Raw genomic sequence first — 19,823 nt, 5'->3', positions numbered from 1 at the left:
GAGCCATTACCAGCCTTTCAAATGACTTCATGGCTACAGAAGTTAGTGCTACGGATCTGTAGTCATTTAGGCGGGTTGCCTTCGTGTTCTTGGGCACATGGACTATACTTGAAACATGTTGGCATTACAGACTCAATCAAGGACATGTTGAAAATGTCAGTGAAGACACTTGCCAGTTGGTCTGCACATGCCCGGAGTACACGTCCTGGTAATCCATCTGGCCCCGCAGCCTTGTGAATGTTGACCTGTTTTAAGTTCTTACTCACATTGCACTATGGAGTCCGGAACAGCTGATGCTCTCATGCATGCCTCGGTGTTGCTTGCCTCGAAGCGAGCATAGAAATGATTTAGCTTGTCTGGTAGGCTCGTGTCACTGGGCAGCTCTTGGCTGTGCTTCCCTTTGTAGTCGGTAATAGTTTGCAAGCTCTGCCACATAAGACGAGCGTCGGAGCCGGTGTAGTACGGTTCAATCTTAGCCCTGTATTGATGCTCTTTGCCCGATGGTTCATCGGAGGGCATAGCAGGATTTCTTATAAGCTTCCAGGTTAGAGTCCCGCACCTTGAAAGCGGCAGCTCTACCCTTTAGCTCAATGCGAATGTTGCCTGTAATCCATGGCTTCTGGTTGGGGTATGTAAATACAGTCACTGTGGGTAAAACGTCCTCGATGCACTTATTGTGCACCACACCAGTGATTGACGTGGTGTACTCCTCATTGCAATCGGAAGAATCCCGGAATATGTTCCAGTCTGTGATAGCAAAACAGTCCTAGCATCTACTTCATCTGACCACCTTTTTATAGACCGAGTCACTGAGGCTTTCTGCTTTAATTTTAGCTTGTAAGCAGGAATCAGGAGGATAGAATTGTGGTCGGATTTACCAAATGGTGGGCGAGGGAGAGCTTTGTACGTGTTTCTGTGTCGTATCGTCTTATCGGAGTGTGCTGTTCTATCTTGCCGGTACAGCGTATTACCCGCTAGCTGAATATCCATGTCATCATTCAGCCACGATTTTGTGAAACATAAGATATTACAGTGTTTGATGTTCCGTAGGTATGATATTTGTGATCGTACCTCGTCTAATTTATTGTCCAATGATTGCACGTTGGCGAGTAGTATTGACGGTAATGGCAGCTTTCCCACTCGCCTTCTGCGAATCCTTACGAGGCACCCCACTCTGTGTCCTCTGTACCTGCGTCTCTTCCTCTTGCAAATAACTGGAATGTTGGCCTTGTCCGGTGTTCGGAGAATGTCCTGTGCATCCTGCTTGTTGAAGAAAAAAATCTAATCCGAGGTAAGTGATCGCTATCCTTATATCCGGAAGCTCTTTTTTTGCCATAAGATACGATTGCAGAAACATTATGTACAAAATAAGTTACAAATAACACGAAAAAAACCACATAATAGCACAATTGGTTGGGCGCCCGTAGAACTGCCGCCATTTCTCCCGCCGCCATTTTCTATGTACGATGCAGGGTAATGTCTGCCTTTTAATGACAGCACGGGTAGAAGAACTCATTCTGTTGTTCCTTCTTCACCATGAGAATGAACTTAAGCAGTGAAAAGTGAGAATGGCAGCTCTCAAAGACACCCCCTTCTCACCTTTCTGATGCTTGTTTTGTCTCTGGATTACCTCCTGACTGCCGAGGCACAGGAATCTAAATTGGCTCTCAGTGACCCTTTAAGTCAAGGCACAGTGATTTCCTTTTAATCTAGACATGCTTTGTGTTGCTAGGGCCCGGTGCCCAATCCCCTGCTCTATCAGGCGGTTTTAGGGAACACTTTCTATTAACAGGGAGCACCGACTATTAACAATAGAAAGATCATTAGAATGGGCAACAACAACAACAAAAATATTTTTTTTAACGTGTTGTAAATTGTTATTTAAAAAAATACACCAATATTTTCCAGTGAACAGACACAGATGCTCTGTGCCATTACAGGTTTCTCATTACTCTGGATCTCAATTCAAACTTGTGGACTTAAGTACTAATCAGATGATTGCTTTCTGGACCTCGGGGAGAGGTGGAGAGATGCTGAGGAGATGCTGTGTCAATAGAGGAGAGACGGTTTTCGCCCCGGTCGAGTCTGCAGTCTCACAGTCCTTTTTCGGGAACAAAGAATATGTCGTAAAGCACACTTCAACTAATCAGCACCTCATAGTCAACTGGAATGTCTTCCTCGATCAGTCTCTATAGAATCAGAACAGTGGCTGGGCGAAACAGCAGGCATGCTGAACACAGTGCAAGACCAGGCTCATACGCACACAGATAACAGGGCTAACAGGGATGAGAAGGGAAGGGGATGAGGAATGGAGTGCTTTTGGCAAAGTGCACTTGTTAGGTACTGTGCAAACACATGTGGGTCTATCAGTTCTTGTTACAAATATAGAATAGCTATTCATCTATGCACGGCACAGAGTTTCATTTTTCAATAGAGGTCAATTATGTCATATGCTATGTGTTTACACTTCAACTGCATACTGCGTATTCATAAATGGCAGAAAAGTGAGAAATAACCTCGGTCTGGTATCTCTGTCAGTGTCTTCCGCTATGGCTGAGCTAACAAGTCATGTTTTAATGTTCTGATTAGGCCCAGAGTGTTTGAGGGAGAAAAGAGCATCCCATTATGACCTGCTGTGATGCCATCTCTCCTCTGCTATTACTGAGAGTTCCATTACACCACGTCAGGGAGAAGAGACAGATAAACACTGGCTTCTGCCAGACAGCCCAACATGAGACTCACTATACCAAACCCTCTTAGGAGAATCATTTTGGGCTGAAAGTTTTGCTATTTTGAATGTTTTTCAACAGAATAGGGCATTAATGTCTGTCTTGGTAACTACTCAAACGTGAATAATGTACTTTGCAGTCATAGTCATTTTCCCATCAGTGTGAGTACAAGAAAGAGAAAGGCAAGCATAACCAAATATTTAAGAGGACTGTCGACTGCAGATATCCAATGTGTGTTTTCTAAAGTAAACTTGCAATTTGTTTGTGATCGTGGTCTCTGCTCTACAAAATATAAAATTGACCTTTTTGCATTAATATCCCAGCTTGCCAACAACATCTAACAAGGACTGATAACAAGAAAACCACACAGTCTCTCTCCACACACACAACCATGCGCACGCACGCACGCACACACACACACACACACACACACACACACACACACACACACACACACACACACACACACACACACACACACCACTGAGGCCAGGTGACCCTCATTTCCCCAGGGAGAGACAGCCCATTTGTATTCCAGCCACCGCATCTTGGAATCTGCATCCAAATGGGGAGTGAAATATTTATGCTGTAAAATGATGGCACTCTTCATTGTCAATTTACTTGGACATAAAAGTGCATTAGATGGATGGTGCATTCCTGCTCGGGCGAGTCAGAACAGACTCACTCAATGAGGCATCAGATTCCCATCAGTAGCTGGGAGAAAACGAGAGGGGGGAGAGCGAGAGAGGAGAGAAGGAGGAAAATGAGGGGAGCGAGAGGAAGGGAGAGAGAGGGGAGAGAGATGAGTAGTGAGCTTGGGGAGAATGCAGTGGTCCAGGCTGAAGACTGCCCGATCCCTTAGGCTGCATATGGGTGGGCAGAGCTCCCATAACCTCAGCCCTAAAACAATCTCAACACCATTATAAATCCCAAACTTAATACTAAATGTCAAACGACTCCAAACCAAATACCATGCTTAGACACAGCCAGGCAGGCCTTTATGATGTTACTAATTATTCCTGATTGGACTTGTCTAATGATGATGGTGTGGTTTTGGATTAGGTCTTCACTATTTAAGCCTGTCATAAAGGAATACTTGTTAGAATATTCAGGTTTCATATATTGTCCTTTATTAAAAACAATTGTTGTCATAGCCTCATCAACATACCGGCATGCAGGGCAAGCTCAAATAAAATAAACAACTACAGCAAATCACTGATTGCATAACTATCATGTTGGTATGCATTCTTAAGTATCTCATAGAGCTAGGCCCATTTTTTGACACAGTGCAGTTCAAGATATCAGCGTGTTGATTTGGCTTCAGTGTGAGCGGCTTTACATAAGCCAATCTCAGTTGTTGCCTGAAGGGCTCCACTGACATTCCTTCCTGACTGTGGCATGTTCAGACATCGCCTTTACTTAGGAGGGAGCTGCCTTCAGGGAGCATGGCAGCACTGAAATTACCATCTCATCTCTCACATCTGTTTCTCTCTTTGTCTTCCTGTCTCTCTCTCTCTCACACACAAACAAACACACCTCTCGGGTCTCTGACTCTCTATATTTGTCTCTCTCACTCTCTGTGGGTCAGTGCTCTCCCCAAAACAACGGAATAACAAACACCTTTGTTTTCCTATAAGGAATCCTGGTTGTTCCTTGAAGGGATGGATACAAGCCACCCAAACACTGAACACCGTTGCTAAGACACTTCAGTGTACGGTCACACACTGGCATGTATCACTATTACTAAAGACACTTCAGGGCATGGTCACACCCGTGTTCCATTGACCAAGATGTCCTCTTGTTCTGAATCATTACACAGCAACGACATGTCCTCCTCACCACCCTTCTCCAGGTGCTGCTGTCAAAGGCCGTGTTCACTTCCCATTGACCTTGCTGTTCTATGAAAATTGAGAGGCTTTAAAAAGAGGCTTTAAAAAGTCAACAAGTCCCTATATAAAGCATATTTTCTTTGAGGACACTGATGGATGTAGGGGTTTATAGAGGGTTGGACCTATGGGATCGATACTCGATTTGGTCTATTCTGTGGTACTTGGAGACAAAGAACAAAGAGCTGATGACACTGTGGGTTTAACTCTTAACCTGTATGTCACTTCAGTTTGTGGTAGAATATTTACCTAAGCATGGAGTAATGTCTATCGATTGTTATTTGCCTCACGGCTCACGAACAGAAGTGGGTTCAAGCCAATGGGATTGTTGAAACAGCCAAGCCATCTCAATCTAAGCACCAACCTTCTACTTTAGGTGACTATGCTAAGTTTTTGTTTTATTATTTCACTGCCATACTGTGTTTGATCTTGTCTTGCCATCTTGTCTCAAGAGGACCACAATGGAAATAAGTCCCAGACTTTATTGTGTGTTAGCCTCAATGATTTTATTCATATGCATTTATGGCTTTTTCCAGTTTTATTTGTACTTGTTTTTTGTTTAAATGGTCGAATGAATAAACTAAACTAAACTATGCAGCACAACTACTTTTACCCCCCTTAGCCTGCCTCCACCTCCTCTCCCTTTTATTATATGTCTACTGTATGGTAACACCTGATTTCATCTTGGGGGGGGGGGGCTATTTGAAGAGAGGGACAGCAAAGCCCCACCCCAGTGTCCACTGTGCAATGGCTTCTCTACAGCATGCAGGTCTGTTGTGCTGTGAACTCTTTGTTCCTGTGGTAAAAAGCGAGAGAGCCATCTCTAATCTAAGAGCTTTTACAGGCCCATTTTTCACCTGTCACTTCCCCCTCGCTCCTCAAGATTACCCTGAAGAAACCCCAGTGTACTCTAACGTCCCGAATGGCAAATTATTCTTTACACAGTGCACTACTTTTGACCAGGCACCTTAGGGTTCTGGTCAAAAGTAGTGCACTACATAGGGAATAGGGTTTGATTTGGGACACAGAGCCCCAGTGTCTGTCCAGGGCTATCAGGCCCACACACAACCCAGAGTAAAATATAATATGTCTGTCTGACGAGCACAACAGCAACTCATAACTCAAAGATGTTGGTGTCCTTGTCAATAAAATCACATACAAATAGATTGGTCTCAAATGAATGTGCTCTCTCAAGATAAAGTATTGTCAGGTGAGGCTAGGTGCATATAGGCCTCATGAATTACTCAGAACTGTCCCCCTCCTGTCCATCCCTCTGTTCCCTCCATTGCCTGGGGGTGAAATTCCTTTCAGGGAGCCACAGCCCTTTCAGAGTGATGTAGCCCCTTTTCAATAAAGTTGGGGGGAGGAGTCGACGGAGCTGTGAAGTTTGAAATGTTACAGTGAAGTGACCAGAATTCTACATTTCTATCACGTTGGTTGCTGCTGAAATTAAAAAGGTATGATACTGTACATTACAATAAAGATTGCATGCAAAATGACTATTGTTGAATTATTATGTTAATATCTAATTTCCATGTGGATTATAGTAATTCTAGGGGATAAATGCCACTAAGCACTTGAACATTCATGGTTGTCTCTAATTACGACGACACAAATGATTCCCTTTCACAAAATCCATGCAATTATCGCGCCAATATTGCTATTAGAATTGATACAAGAGCAGAGAGGCTCTGGATTACAACAAAAATGAACCAGTTTAATGAGGAGAGTGATATCCTCTGATGGGAAGGAGCAGGATGAGCAGCGCCTTCAGCAGCACATTACTACAATGAACAGAGCTCTACATTACTATGATGAACAGAGCTCTACATTCCTACAATGAATAGAGCTCTACATTACTACGATGAGCAGAGCTCTACATTACTACAATTAATATAACTCTACATTACTACAATGAGTAGAGCTCTACATTACTACGATGAATATAACTGTACATTACTACAATGAGTAGAGCTCTACATTACTACGATGAACAGAGCTCTACATTACTACAATGAGTAGAGCTCTACATTACTACGATGAACAGAGCTCTACATTACTACGATGAACAGAGCTCTACATTACTACAATGAGTAGAGCTCTACCTTACTACAATGAGTAGAGCTCTACATTACTAAGATGAACAGAGCTCTACAGTACTACGATGAACAGAGCCTACATTACTACGATGAACAGAGCTCTACATTACTATGATGAACAGAGTTCTACATTACTACAATGAGCAGAGCTCTATATTACTACGATGAACAGAGCTCTACATTACTACGAGGAACAGAGCTCTACATTACTACGATGAGCAGAGCACTACATTACTATGATGAACAGAGCTCTACATTACTACAATGAGTAGAGCTCTACATTACTACAATGAGTAGAGCTCTACATTACTAAGATGATCAGAGCTCTACAGTACTACGATGAACAGAGCCTACATTACTACGATGAACAGAGCTCTACATTACTACGATGAACAGAGTTCTACATTACTACAATGAGCAGAGCTCTATATTACAACGATGAACAGAGCTCTACATTACTACGATGAAAATAACTCTAAATTACTAAGATGATCAGAGCTCTACATTACTATGATGAACAGAGCTCTACATTATTAGAGGGACAAGGCTCTACATTACTACAATGAGTAGAGCTCTACATTACTACGAGGAACAGGGCTCTACATTACTACGATGAGCAGAGCTCTACATTACTATGATGAACAGAGCTCTACATTACTATGATGAGTAGAGCTCTACATTACTACGTTGAGCAGAGCTCTACATTACTATGATGAGTAGAGCTCTACATTACTACGATGAACAGAGCTCTACATTACTATGATGAATATAACTCTACATTACTACAATGAGTAGAGCTCTACATTACTACGATGAACAGAGCTCTACATTACTACAATGAGTAGAGCTCTACATTACTACGATGGACAGAGCTCTACATTACTACGATGAGCAGAGCTCTACATTACTATGATGAACAGAGCTCTACATTACTATGATGAGTAGAGATCTACATTACTACAATGAGCAGAGCTCTACATTACTACGATGAGCAGAACTCTACATTACTAAGATGATCAAAGCTATACATTACTATGATGAACAGAGCTCTACATTACTACGATGAACAGAGTACTACATTATTACGAGGGACAAGGCTCTACATTACTATGATGAACAGAGCTCTACATTATTATGATGAACATAGTTCTACATTACTATGATGAGTAGAGCCCTACATTACTATAATGAGTAGAGCTCTACATTACTACGAGGAACAGAGCTCTACATTACTACGAGGAACAGAGCTCCACATTACTATGATGAACAGAGCTCTACATTATTATGATGAACAGAGCTCTACATTACTACAATGAGCAGAGCTCTATATTACAACGATGAACAGAGCTCTACATTACTACGATGAAAATAACTCTAAATTACTAAGATGATCAGAGCTCTACATTACTATGATGAACAGAGCTCTACATTATTAGAGGGACAAGGCTCTACATTACTACAATGAGTAGAGCTCTACATTACTACGAGGAACAGGGCTCTACATTACTACGATGAGCAGAGTTCTACATTACTACGATGAACAGAGCTCTACATTACTACAATGAGTAGAGCTCTACATTACTACGATGGACAGAGCTCTACATTACTACGATGAGCAGAGCTCTACATTACTATGATGAACAGAGCTCTACATTACTATGATGAGTAGAGATCTACATTACTACAATGAGCAGAGCTCTACATTACTACGATGAGCAGAACTCTACATTACTAAGATGATCAAAGCTATACATTACTATGATGAACAGAGCTCTACATTACTACGATGAACAGAGTACTACATTATTACGAGGGACAAGGCTCTACATTACTATGATGAACAGAGCTCTACATTATTATGATGAACATATTTCTACATTACTATGATGAGTAGAGCCCTACATTACTATAATGAGTAGAGCTCTACATTACTACGAGGAACAGAGCTCTACATTACTACGAGGAACAGAGCTCCACATTACTATGATGAACAGAGCTCTACATTATTATGATGAACATAGTTCTACATTACTATGATGAGTAGAGCTCTACATTACTATGATGAGTAGAGATCTACATTACTATGATGAGCAGAGCGCTACATTACTACGATGAGCAGAACTCTACATTACTAAGATGATCAAAGCTCTACATTACTATGATGAACAGAGCTCTACATTACTACGATGAACAGAGTACTACATTATTACGAGGGACAAGGCTCTACATTACTATGATGAACAGAGCTCTACATTATTATGATGAACATATTTCTACATTACTATGATGAGTAGAGCCCTACATTACTATAATGAGTAGAGCTCTACATTACTACGAGGAACAGAGCTCTACATTACTACGAGGAACAGAGCTCCACATTACTATGATGAACAGAGCTCTACATTATTATGATGAACATAGTTCTACATTACTATGATGAGTAGAGCTCTACATTACTATGATGAGTAGAGATCTACATTACTATGATGAGCAGAGCGCTACATTACTACGATGAGCAGAACTCTACATTACTAAGATGATCAAAGCTCTACATTACTATGATGAACAGAGCTCTACATTACTACGATGAACAGAGCACTACATTACTACGATGAACAGAGCTCTAGATTACTACGATGAGCAGTGTTCTACATTACTATGATGAACAAAGCTCTACATTACTACAATGAGCAGAGCTCTACATTACTACGATGAACAGAGCACTACATTACTACGATGACCAGAGCTCTACATTACTACAATGAGTAGAGCTCTACATTACTACGATGAGTAGAGCACTACGTTACTAAGATGATCAAAGCTCTACATTACTATGATGAACAGAGCTCTACATTACTACGATGAACAGAGCACTACATTACTACGATGAGCAGAGCTCTACATTACTACAATGATTAGAGCTCTACATTACTACGATGAGTAGAGCACTACGTTACTAAGATGATCAAAGCTCTACATTACTATGATGAGCAGAGGTCTACATTACTATGATGAACAGAGCTCTACATTACCATGATGAACAGAGCTCTACATTACTATGATGAGCAGTGCTCTATATTACTATGATGAGCAGAGCTCTACATTACTTCAATGAGTATAGCTCTACATTACTACTATTGAGTAGAGCTCTACATTACTATGATGAACCGAGCTCTACATTACTACGATGAGTAGAGTGCTACATTACTATGATGAACCGAGCTCTACATTACTATGATGAGTAGAGCTACTACGACCTCTAAATTACTACGATGAACAAACCAAACTGATCAAATATATGGCCCCCAGGCCAGAAGCAGAGGTACTATTTGTTCAACGTTAGTCTCACGTTTCCCATTTTCAGTTAAAGATTCCTAAAATCCAGAGGTGTAGCTAATGTTCAGAGTTTAGGCTGTAAAACAACACCACATAGAAGGGTGTGGCTCCTGTATACCATGGTGAGTGGGGTAGAGAGGTTGGCCTTTTTTGAGAGGCTGATCTCCCATTGGTCGACGTTGGGCCTCTAAAATAGCATTACCTGAGTCAGGTAGAAAAGTAAAGTCAGTCTGAAGAAAGTTAGGATCGTGTTCTGTTGGTAACATCAGTCTGCAAGGACCAACATTTTCTGTTTGGCTGTTCTGTTTTTCACATCGGCATTTCTCTTCAGACGGTGGGGAACTAAAAGGCCAACAAGGTGAGTGAGGTGAGTGAAATATCCATATTAATTAGCAATGCCGAAAGTGATGTCTTAAAAGTTCCTCAATGCTTTGGTTTTTTACATTTATAAATATTTTCTGGGCGCTGAGTTGGAAAGTAATTTGTTTGCTGAGATCTTCATCATAGCGGAATCATGGACTTCATGCAATCCAATTCTGTAGAGAAAAAAAACAACATATTTGAAAGGAATAACAGCTAATTAGAAAATAGAAAGGAGGCGACTGAAAACAGAATAAGAACCAAATAAAAATAAGATACTAATAAAAGAAATGCCCATGTAACCAACAATGATACAGTACAACCTGGGAAGGAGTTCGTCATGTAAGTGTGTGTGTGTGTCTGGTCAGTATCAAAGCTCCTAAGCAGGTTTGTGAAGCAGTAGAGGGATTGTGACGGTGATGGGGGGTGTTTGGTTTCCTCAGGAGGGGGCTCTGAGGCAGCGGTGGAGCAGTAGAGGGGGTCACCGTGGAGGTGGCAAGGCTTTGTGAGTGAGGACAGAGCCAGCCAGAGCAAGCAGTCCGGCAGGCCTGTGATTGTATCCCAGAAAGAGGCCACATTCTCCTACCTGCCTGCCTGGAGCCATGGAGCAGTTCTAGGACAGCACAGGCTGAAATGGAGAGGCCTAGTTACACTCCCTTCTCTGCTCCACACCCCGTCCCTGCCACCCCCTCACCCTCCCTCACCTACTAACTGGAGTCATTCATTACATAGGGCTGTGTCGAAGCTCCCAGGCCACCGTCTCCTTCCCTCTATACTCAGGTTGAAACTGTTAAAAGAACTTAGTAGTTCTTCATAAACACCATGCAGCGAGAAAGGGCGTGTTGCTGCCTAAAACAGACACTCGGCCATTTTGTTCTCCACGGTGGGAGAAAAGGCATAATTAAATCTATTTAACTAAATTTCCATAATAATGTTTGCTTATTTGACCCAACTTTTGTTTCAGACATAAGATGGCCTGCTGGAGCCCTGCTGCATCGGCCAGAACTTTCTGTGGATTCTATCCTTCATTCCACCGGAGTCTGTGTCTTTATTCAACCAGATTTCTGTGAAATGAAGTGTAAGAGACATGGAGCTCGAGCTTTGCACCCTAACTGAGCAATGGAGTCCATTTCCAAAGTGTTGTTGCCAGCAATCTTTAGTACTAAGTCTAATCATTTGCACCAAACAATATGAATGGAAAATCTATATTCTGTACAGCTGATATTGCCCTGGAAGGAATGTCATCATAATTTACAACTGCTGATGTAAAAGGGGCTTTATAAACACATTTGACTGATTGATTGCTCATTTCAAATTCATCATAAAATCAAATTGGAAAATGTAAATGTTTTGTAATCTGATTAAAATTCTTATTTAATCTCCGTGTTTGCTTGCACTGTGCCTGTAGATCAATGCCACTCTAGTCTAGATAACTATATGCTGAATGACCTAAATATATCCCGTCTCTGACCCTGTCCTTTGTGCAAGAGCTATCCCTGTCCTATCCTTTGTGAAAGAGCTGTTCAAATACTGAACAACATTTCCACAAATGTATATTCAACAATTTACAGCACCACACCCTTTGGTGTAACTAGGGCTGGCACAATTACAGTATAACTGTGTAACCAACAGTTATGGATGAAGACTGAAATTAAAATATTTTTTTTAATTGATCAAACTAACAGCTGACTGAATGACCACAATGCAACAGGAGCACATATAGACATATAATTAACAGAACAGGCTTGGAATCTCTAACCCTGGCAATTTGACTGGTAAACTCATTGGTACACTTGCAATGGCTGCCTGATATTGTGATGCAATACTTTCCATGGTAATGTAGAATGTTCATTCAAATTATCTTAACTGATGTGGCTCATGCAATGGAATGTATTTTTTGTGATGTCAGTTGAGTTTAATCAACAAAATCACAGCACATATTTTACTTCCTGCTTTGCATTGACTTGAACGGGGATGCCCGTTCCGTTCTATTCATTCTATTTCTATGGCAGCACAGACAGTCAGGAGCGGAGGAGAGGAGAAAATGTGCGTCACTTGCTGTTGGAATGCTAATTACAGTGACTGTCGTCATTTGGCTGGCCAATTACCGCCATCCAAAATACCATGACCGTCACAGCCCTAGGTGTAACACACCAGAACTCAATGCCACGACGTCTTTTTTTCATCAGCTGACATGGCTCATCCAAGACTAGCCCACACACAAACACAATGCTAAAGTTCAGACAATGAAGTTGAGCTGAGAGGCCTCAGAGTAACTTCCAAGTTCAATTATCTATTCAGAATGTGGCGCCACACGAACCTCCCCATAAAACAACGATTACAAATGTAGCACGACTTTGAATCAAATTGTATTGGTCACTTACACATATTGAGCAGATGTTATCGCGGGTGTAGCGAAACGCTTGTGAGTCAGGTGCATCTCCTACCAATACGTTATAGAGGGCGTGTCCCAAACGACACCATATTCCTTACGTGGTCCACTATATAGGGGATAGGATGCCATTTGGGACATGCCCAGAGCGTGAAAGTAGAACACAACCTTTTGACGTCCTCTGACCTCTTGGTGTGCTGCGGGTAGCTATTTATCTTTGAATTATTCTATTTCAAACCCAATCAACATGTGTCTTTATATACTGAACTAGAGAGGAACATGTTTAATATGCAACCTTTTATGCAACCTTTTGTCTCAAAGAGTAATGTCTTCTCTAACATCGAAGCTCAACGTCACTAGCTGCAGGCTTCTATAAGGCCTGGTCAGGCTAAAGCTTTTATGTTCAATGGTATTCTGAATGAAGCACAGCAAAACATTACAATCTGGGGTTATAACCTGTTTCCAGTGGCTTTTTTTTGCTTTTGTTGCCTTTTAATCAATTCCCCTTTGGAGAGCTTTTAAAAATGTCCAACGAAGCCATTTAAAAAAAATCTCAATATCAAGTCTTTGCTGAGTCACAGTAAATACCTTACTGCGGTTGTTCTCAATTAAAATGGTCCAAAAGAAACATAAATTGCTTCTTAGCAAAGAGCCATTTCTCATGCAATCATTTTGCTAGGGAGTGGTCTGAGTGGGAACCGAAAACTAGCTGTTATTGGGAGAGAAGTTTGAAACAATTTCTTATTGGTTTATTAACTAATTAATTTACCTCCTGATTGCTGCAGGCTAAAACTCCATCCAACCAAAACAGGCAGAACTTCAGGTGGTCTTTTCAAACAGCTCTTACACTAAAAGGGCATTATCATCATTTTCACAATTTCACAGTATTTTTCAATCTCATAGTGTGGAAATATATATAAAACACGGGAAAATCACATTTTTGACAGTACAAAGCAACAGATTTTCAGCACAGGGTTGTGGCTCCTCTTATATATAACCATAAATGCACCCACCTGCTCTCATTAGCATGGAAGCATTTTCTGCAGTCCCCAAACAGTGTTAAACAACAAAACAACGACAGGCTTTCATGTACAATGTTACTGTACACAAGACAGCAACGCTAGGCCGTAAAACACACAAAAACCCACAGAACAGGAGGAGAGTGCTGGAATTGCTGAAGCAGGGAGGGATATGATTGGTAAAGTAGTCTACGGCCGGTCTTCCTGTCTAATGCGGAGGTGGACACCAAACCAAAACACACGAATAGCCTAATTGTCAGCGTTGTAAACCAAATGCCAATAACCACTGACATAGTCAAAGACATCTTTTTCTCACACGGTGTTGGAACAGTTACAACATAGAAAAGAGAATGTTCCTCACTGTTCCGTTGTCTTATGACTCTATGAGTTCCGGATCACTGCAGTGTTTTGAAAATAGCTTCTACCGCAGCCAGGGAGCACCTCCTGCACTGTGAGTGAACTGGAAACGGGCACTGCTACAGTAATCATGCCCGTCATGGGAGCTCCCTCACTTCTGTTTCTGCTCCTACTGAGCCCGAGCCTGGGGGAAGACACAGGTGAGAACCTAAAAATGTTCCGCATAGCTGATACCGTGCTAATCTGTCGGAAACTCATCTTCACTTCTAATGAGTCAGGGGTTTCCAGTTGCTCCACCTGTTGTGTGAAATGAGTTACATGGGTTTATTTTAAAAAGATGGAAAATGTTTCTCATCACACATACAGTACATACTAATTGAGATCATGTGATTCCCCTTCCTGGGACGCTTTAGCACTATGCACCTTAGTCATATCGCTTCCTGTAATGCCACAGCCACAAGCAGTGATTACAATCATAGCATAAGTGTGTTCATGTTAACACAGTGCCCTCCTATCCACTCCTATACACCTCCACAGTGGCGGAGGACATGGGTGTTCACCAGCTGGGTCGTCTGGTGGAGCTGCTGACCTCAAGGGAGTGTGAGGACCTCCTCTCTGCCTTGTCCCACCCAGAGGAGAACATATTCCAGCAGCTGGACCATCTCTCACTGGAGAACAACCAACTGGACCTCCAGAAGAGAGTCAAGAGAGACACTGGTACTGCAGCGCTGACAGTACATCACAACCAAAAGCTCATTCGTTACACTGTGCAAAGCTGGGTCTGAACCATACATTTGCTGTGCTTCTACACATACGTTGATGTACTTAGATGCAACGCAACAATCAAAAGGGCCTAGCTAGCTGTCCTAGCTAAATGTTCTGCTCTAACTCAACACTATATAATGGGTATATTTATAGTGAGGCATTCAAAGCGATCGTTTATTATCCCAGTCTGTGAGGACTCAGAGGAGAGTGAGCGCTCTGTTCCCCCATGTCCTGTTCTGTTTACCTCTCCCTAGTTAGCTGCAGCGTGGCTGGGTCTGCTGTCTGAGGCCCATATGCTGTATGTTTATCAGACAGGAACAGCGAGGCTCAGTGCCGGACAGCTCTGACAGACTGGCTGCTGAAGCACGGAGAACAGACGTACTACGACAGGCTGTCTCGCGCCCTGCAACACATCGGAAGGACAGACATTGCCATAGGTCAGACAGACAGATGCAGTGCATACACACACACACATGCTCACGCAAACACGCACACAGCACTGGTGACGTCTCATTGAAAGCAGTCACCAAAGATATGGGATTCAGCTGCCAGAGAACAACACGATAAGTGTATTTTGACATTATTTCAGTGTACAAGGCTACTACTCATGACTTCAATAACATTGTCTACATACTTAATTCACTACAACAAGGTCCACTGTAGAATTTTAGAATTTTAAAATGGCATATTTTGGCTATGTCCGTCTCTGGCATGTGGTGTGATCTAGTGTGGAAGAGACTCCACAGTCGAGTGGCGATTGATCTGAGGTGTAAATGATCTGACAGAGGACTCAGTGGCGCTCACACCACATTCACTACAAACCATCTGGTCCTTTCATCATCGGAGAAAGAGGGGGGTAGAGAGAGCGAAAGAGAGGGATTGAGAGAGAGATAGCGGTAGAGAGACAGAGATGGAGAGAGAGGGGGTGGGTAGAGAGAGAACGAGCGAGAGAGGGGGGGGGGCAGGAAGAGACAGACAGAGAGAAATGACAAAAGCGTGACAGCCCAAGAACATCCCTTCAGTCAATACAGTGTATGAAAGCTATTTATTTTTGGATCAGAATGAATGTGTGGAATCTGTGGATACACAAAACACCAATTACCCAGGACCTGATTGCAATTAGGAATAAATCCACTTTGACGCAACAACTTCGACTGTTTGTTTACTTTCTTTTTTAAAGTAAAAGTGAGAGCAGTTGCTGTATTGCTGAACTAATTGTATTTACCAAGGCCTGCTTAGTTCAAGTCCATTAACTTATGGAGGGCACCCAACACATGTTACCCATGGTTTATCTCGGTCTCTCTTTCCCAATGCATAAACTGTAGATGGGTCGTTCCACAAAAAGAGTGCATTTTTCATCCCTGTACACCAATATTTCATTTTAAAATCCTGTAAAATTGAATGAAGTACCACAAATAAGCATTGTGACATGTCCATTTGTGTATCCTCTGTCTTCTAGGAATAATTGAATCCACTTATGTCTCCAAGTTTTCACCATCATTGTGTAGCCCTAGTCATTTCTGAAGATGATGATTTATTATTCATGTGATTAGTGGTTCATTTGCCTGTCCCTTATTTTAAGATCAACCCTGTTATGTGAACTGAACTCTCATTTTAATATGATGAAACTATTCTTTAATAAAAAAATATTTAAAAAAAGCAACATCGAACATCTACAAGTCAAATCATAGTATAAAATCTGGTGAGCTGGTTCTACAATTTTGGGCCCTTTTCTATTATTTTGTGGTGGAAAAGTGAAGCATAACAAAGGGTCAAGCATAACATGTCAACCCTCTTACCTAAAGACAGACAGGCCAGAAATGTTTGAACAATAATAATAACAACATTTTGTGACACTTGCATTCAATTTCCCCTCCCTGTTACACACAAGCTTCCATTCCTCCTGTCACAAGGGGATTTATGGCTGATTAAAGATGAAATCATCAACTCTGTTGAGATCAACCCTGTTACTTTATTTGGCACATAGTGATTTTTGTATTTAAGCTCTTGAGATGGAAAAACATGTTTTATGAAGTTGAACATGTGCTCTTTTTTGACCAAGTTACACTTCTCAAAAGGTGGAACAACCCAGATACGCCTACAGTGCATTCTGAAAATATTCAGACCCCACATTTTGTTACATTACAGCCTTATTCCAATATGGATTCAATCGTTTCCCCCCCTCATCAATCTACACGCAATACCCCATAATGACAAAGCAAAACATGTTTAAAAAAGATATAATAATAACATACGGAAATATGACATTTACATAAGTATTCAGACCCTTTACTCAGTACTTTGTTGAAGCACCTTTGGCAGCGATCACAGCCTTGAGTCTTCTTGGGTAGGACGCTACAAGCTTGGCACACCTGTATTAGGAGAGTTTCTCCCATTCTTCTCTGAAGATTAGCTCAAGCTCAGGTTGGAGGGGGAGGGGGAGCGTTGCTGCACAGCAATTTTCAGGTTACATTTCGTTTGATCGGATTCAAGTCCGGGCTCTGGCTGGGCCACTCAAGGACATTCAGAGACTTGTCCCGAAGCCACTCCTGTGTTGTCTTGGCTGTGTACTTAGGGTCGTTGTTCTGTTGGAAGGTGAACCTTCGCCCCCAGTCTGAGGTCCTGAGCGCTCTGGAGCAGGTTTTCATGAAGGATCTCCCTCTACTTTGCTCCATTCATCTTTCCCTCGATCCTGACTATTATCCCAGTCCCTGCCACTGAAAAACCTCCCCCAAGCATGATACTGCCACCACCAAGCTTCACCGTAGGGATGGTGCCAGATTTTCTTCGTCTGAGAGTCCTTTAGGTGCCTTTTGGTAAACTCGAAGTGGACTGTCATGTGCCTTTTAGTGAGGAGTGGCATCTCTCTGGCCACTCTCGCCATAATACGGACTTGGTCTTTTACCAAATAGGGCGATCTTCTGTATACCACCCCTACCTGGTTATAAACTAACTGAATGGTTCAAATGCATTAACAAGGGGAAAAAAAATCACAAATTAACTTTTAACAAGGCACACCTGTTAATTGAAATGCATTCCCGGTAACTACCTCATGAAGCTGGTTGAGAGAATGCCAAGAGTGAGCAAATCTGTCATTAAGGAAAAGGGTGGCTACTTTGAATAATCTTAAATATAAAATCTATATTGATTTATTTAAAACCTTTTTGGTTACTACATGATTCCACATGTGTTATTTAATCGTTTTGACGTCTTCACTATTATTCTACAATGTAGAAAATAGTTTTAAAAATAAAGAAAAACCCTTGAACGAGTCGGTGTGCCCAAACGTTTGACTGGTACTGTATGTATCGGCCATTTTGAGTAGCCATTCACAGTGCCAATGTTGTGATGTCCTTCCAGAGGTGGGGAAAAATATCAACCAGGACAAAACCCTGAGTTTGAAGAAATATGTGGAGGAGTACCATCAGAGAGTCAGCTCCATAGAGTCTCCCCTGGTCCAGTCAGAGACAGAGGAACATCATGTAGACCCAAAGCCCCAAGCAAGGCACGGTAAGGAATAGAGCCCCAGGCTAGATAATGGACACATAATTAAGCAACAAGGCCCAAGGGGGTTTGGTTTATGGCCAATATACCACGGCTAAGGGTTGTTCCTTCGCACGATGGAACGCAGAGTGCCTGGATACAGCCCTTGGCCATGGTATATTGGCAATACACCATAAACCCACAGGGTGCATTATTGCTATTAGAAACTGGTTACCAACGTAAATAGAGTAGTTCATGTAAATGTTTTCTCTCCCCCGTGGTATGATAAAACATATACCATGGCTGTCAGTCAATCAGAATTCAGGGCTCGAACCACCCCGTTTATAATGTATTATAGAGATAATGTGATGGTCATGTATGAGCCCTTGCAGATAATCTCTACACGGCACTGTGAAGGAAAGTCACTGAAAAAAAGATTTGGTTGCACTAGTTGGGCAGTGAGCCATCAAATGTATTACTAATCATCAGCATCAACTGATGAGGAACAATATTTCCCAGGACAACTGACATTTCTAAGTTGCAATTATCACCTGTCAAAAGTCACGTTTTCTCATGGGCATGTATGCCAAGTAAAAAAATAAATAAATAAAAACAGGTGTCTGATTTGTCTGGACTCTCCTGTGCTTTTGTTGAGTTGGTGTTTGTCACTGTCAGCAAAGGAATATGTTGTGCTGTTGTTGAAGGTTGGCAGGCTGAGATCTGTTGTTGTGCTGTGGTTGATTGGTTGTTCTGCTGTTGTTAACTGGTTGACAGTAAGAAACATACCAGTGAAGGAGCTGATATGGAGTGACCTGGAGCTGGTTGTGGAGAGGGCTCCTGTCCAGCAATACCAGCGACGTCTACAGGACGGGGCGTGGCCCCTGGTCTACGGAGTCCTGCTAGGCTTTGCCGGGACCTTCCTCATGGGGGTACCCGTCCTCCTCTTCCTCCTGTACATCTCCCGGGGCGACCAGAGGAAGCTACTCTGCCGCTCCTACAAGACCAGGGGTCCATCATCACGTGGTCGCTACAGTCGCTCCAGACAGAAACACATGTCTGGGGCTGGAGATGTGACATCAGCAGAAATGGCTCCTCTAAAACTCATTCCGTCACATGGAAAGTTCAAGGGATTCAAGCCAGGGGCTGCATTCCCTCTCTCCAAGTCAAGACAATGATCCACTGGGGTACACATAAAGGACAAACGAGAATATGTGAAAAATACTCCTAAAGCTAGTCTACAGCATTTTGTCCTCTCTGTGCTGTGCTCTGATGCCTTCGTTTCTCATCTATACACTATGCTGCATATTCAATTAACAGGCTCACTGTTCAGGTTAATGCTGTAGGGCCACAGTGTTTATTAAAGCAATTCTGACTCAACAATAATGACGTTTCATTAT

General features: G+C 42.2%; 1 protein-coding gene and 1 long non-coding RNA gene across 2 annotated transcripts; both read left to right on the top strand.

The window, feature by feature from the left end:
* The first annotated feature begins 10,288 nt into the window (after positions 1-10,288).
* LOC135527582 (uncharacterized) lies at positions 10,289-11,792 on the top strand. Its single transcript, XR_010453457.1, has 2 exons — positions 10,289-10,417; positions 11,375-11,792. It is a non-coding gene; the product is annotated as an uncharacterized LOC135527582 (long non-coding RNA).
* Positions 11,793-14,308: 2,516 nt separating this feature from the next.
* On the top strand, positions 14,309-19,601 carry LOC135527468 (transmembrane and death domain protein 1-like). The gene is made up of 5 exons (XM_064955986.1): positions 14,309-14,378; positions 14,716-14,895; positions 15,255-15,380; positions 18,304-18,453; positions 19,201-19,601. The coding sequence occupies exons 1-5, from the start codon at positions 14,309-14,311 to the stop codon at positions 19,599-19,601; spliced, it is 927 nt and encodes a 308-aa protein (XP_064812058.1).
* The last annotated feature ends 222 nt before the right edge of the window (positions 19,602-19,823 follow it).

This window comes from Oncorhynchus masou, chromosome 33 (genome assembly GCF_036934945.1).
Source record: "Oncorhynchus masou masou isolate Uvic2021 chromosome 33, UVic_Omas_1.1, whole genome shotgun sequence".
In the NCBI taxonomy this organism is placed as follows: Eukaryota; Metazoa; Chordata; class Actinopteri; order Salmoniformes; family Salmonidae; genus Oncorhynchus; species Oncorhynchus masou.
The sequence above is the reverse complement of the archived record's forward strand: the minus strand, read 5'-3'. Positions and strand labels throughout refer to the sequence as shown.

What these genes read in the sequence shown, in the direction of transcription:
- LOC135527468 (XM_064955986.1), top strand. Translation starts at nt 14,309, where the DNA reads ATGCCCGTCATGGGAGCTCCCTCACTTCTGTTTCTGCTCCTACTGAGC. An exon ending in GAGCCTGGGGGAAGACACAG is followed by an intron (nt 14,379 to 14,715) that starts GTGAGAACCTAA and finishes ACACCTCCACAG; the next exon opens with TGGCGGAGGACATGGGTGTT. An exon ending in AAGGACAGACATTGCCATAG is followed by an intron (nt 15,381 to 18,303) that starts GTCAGACAGACA and finishes ATGTCCTTCCAG; the next exon opens with AGGTGGGGAAAAATATCAAC.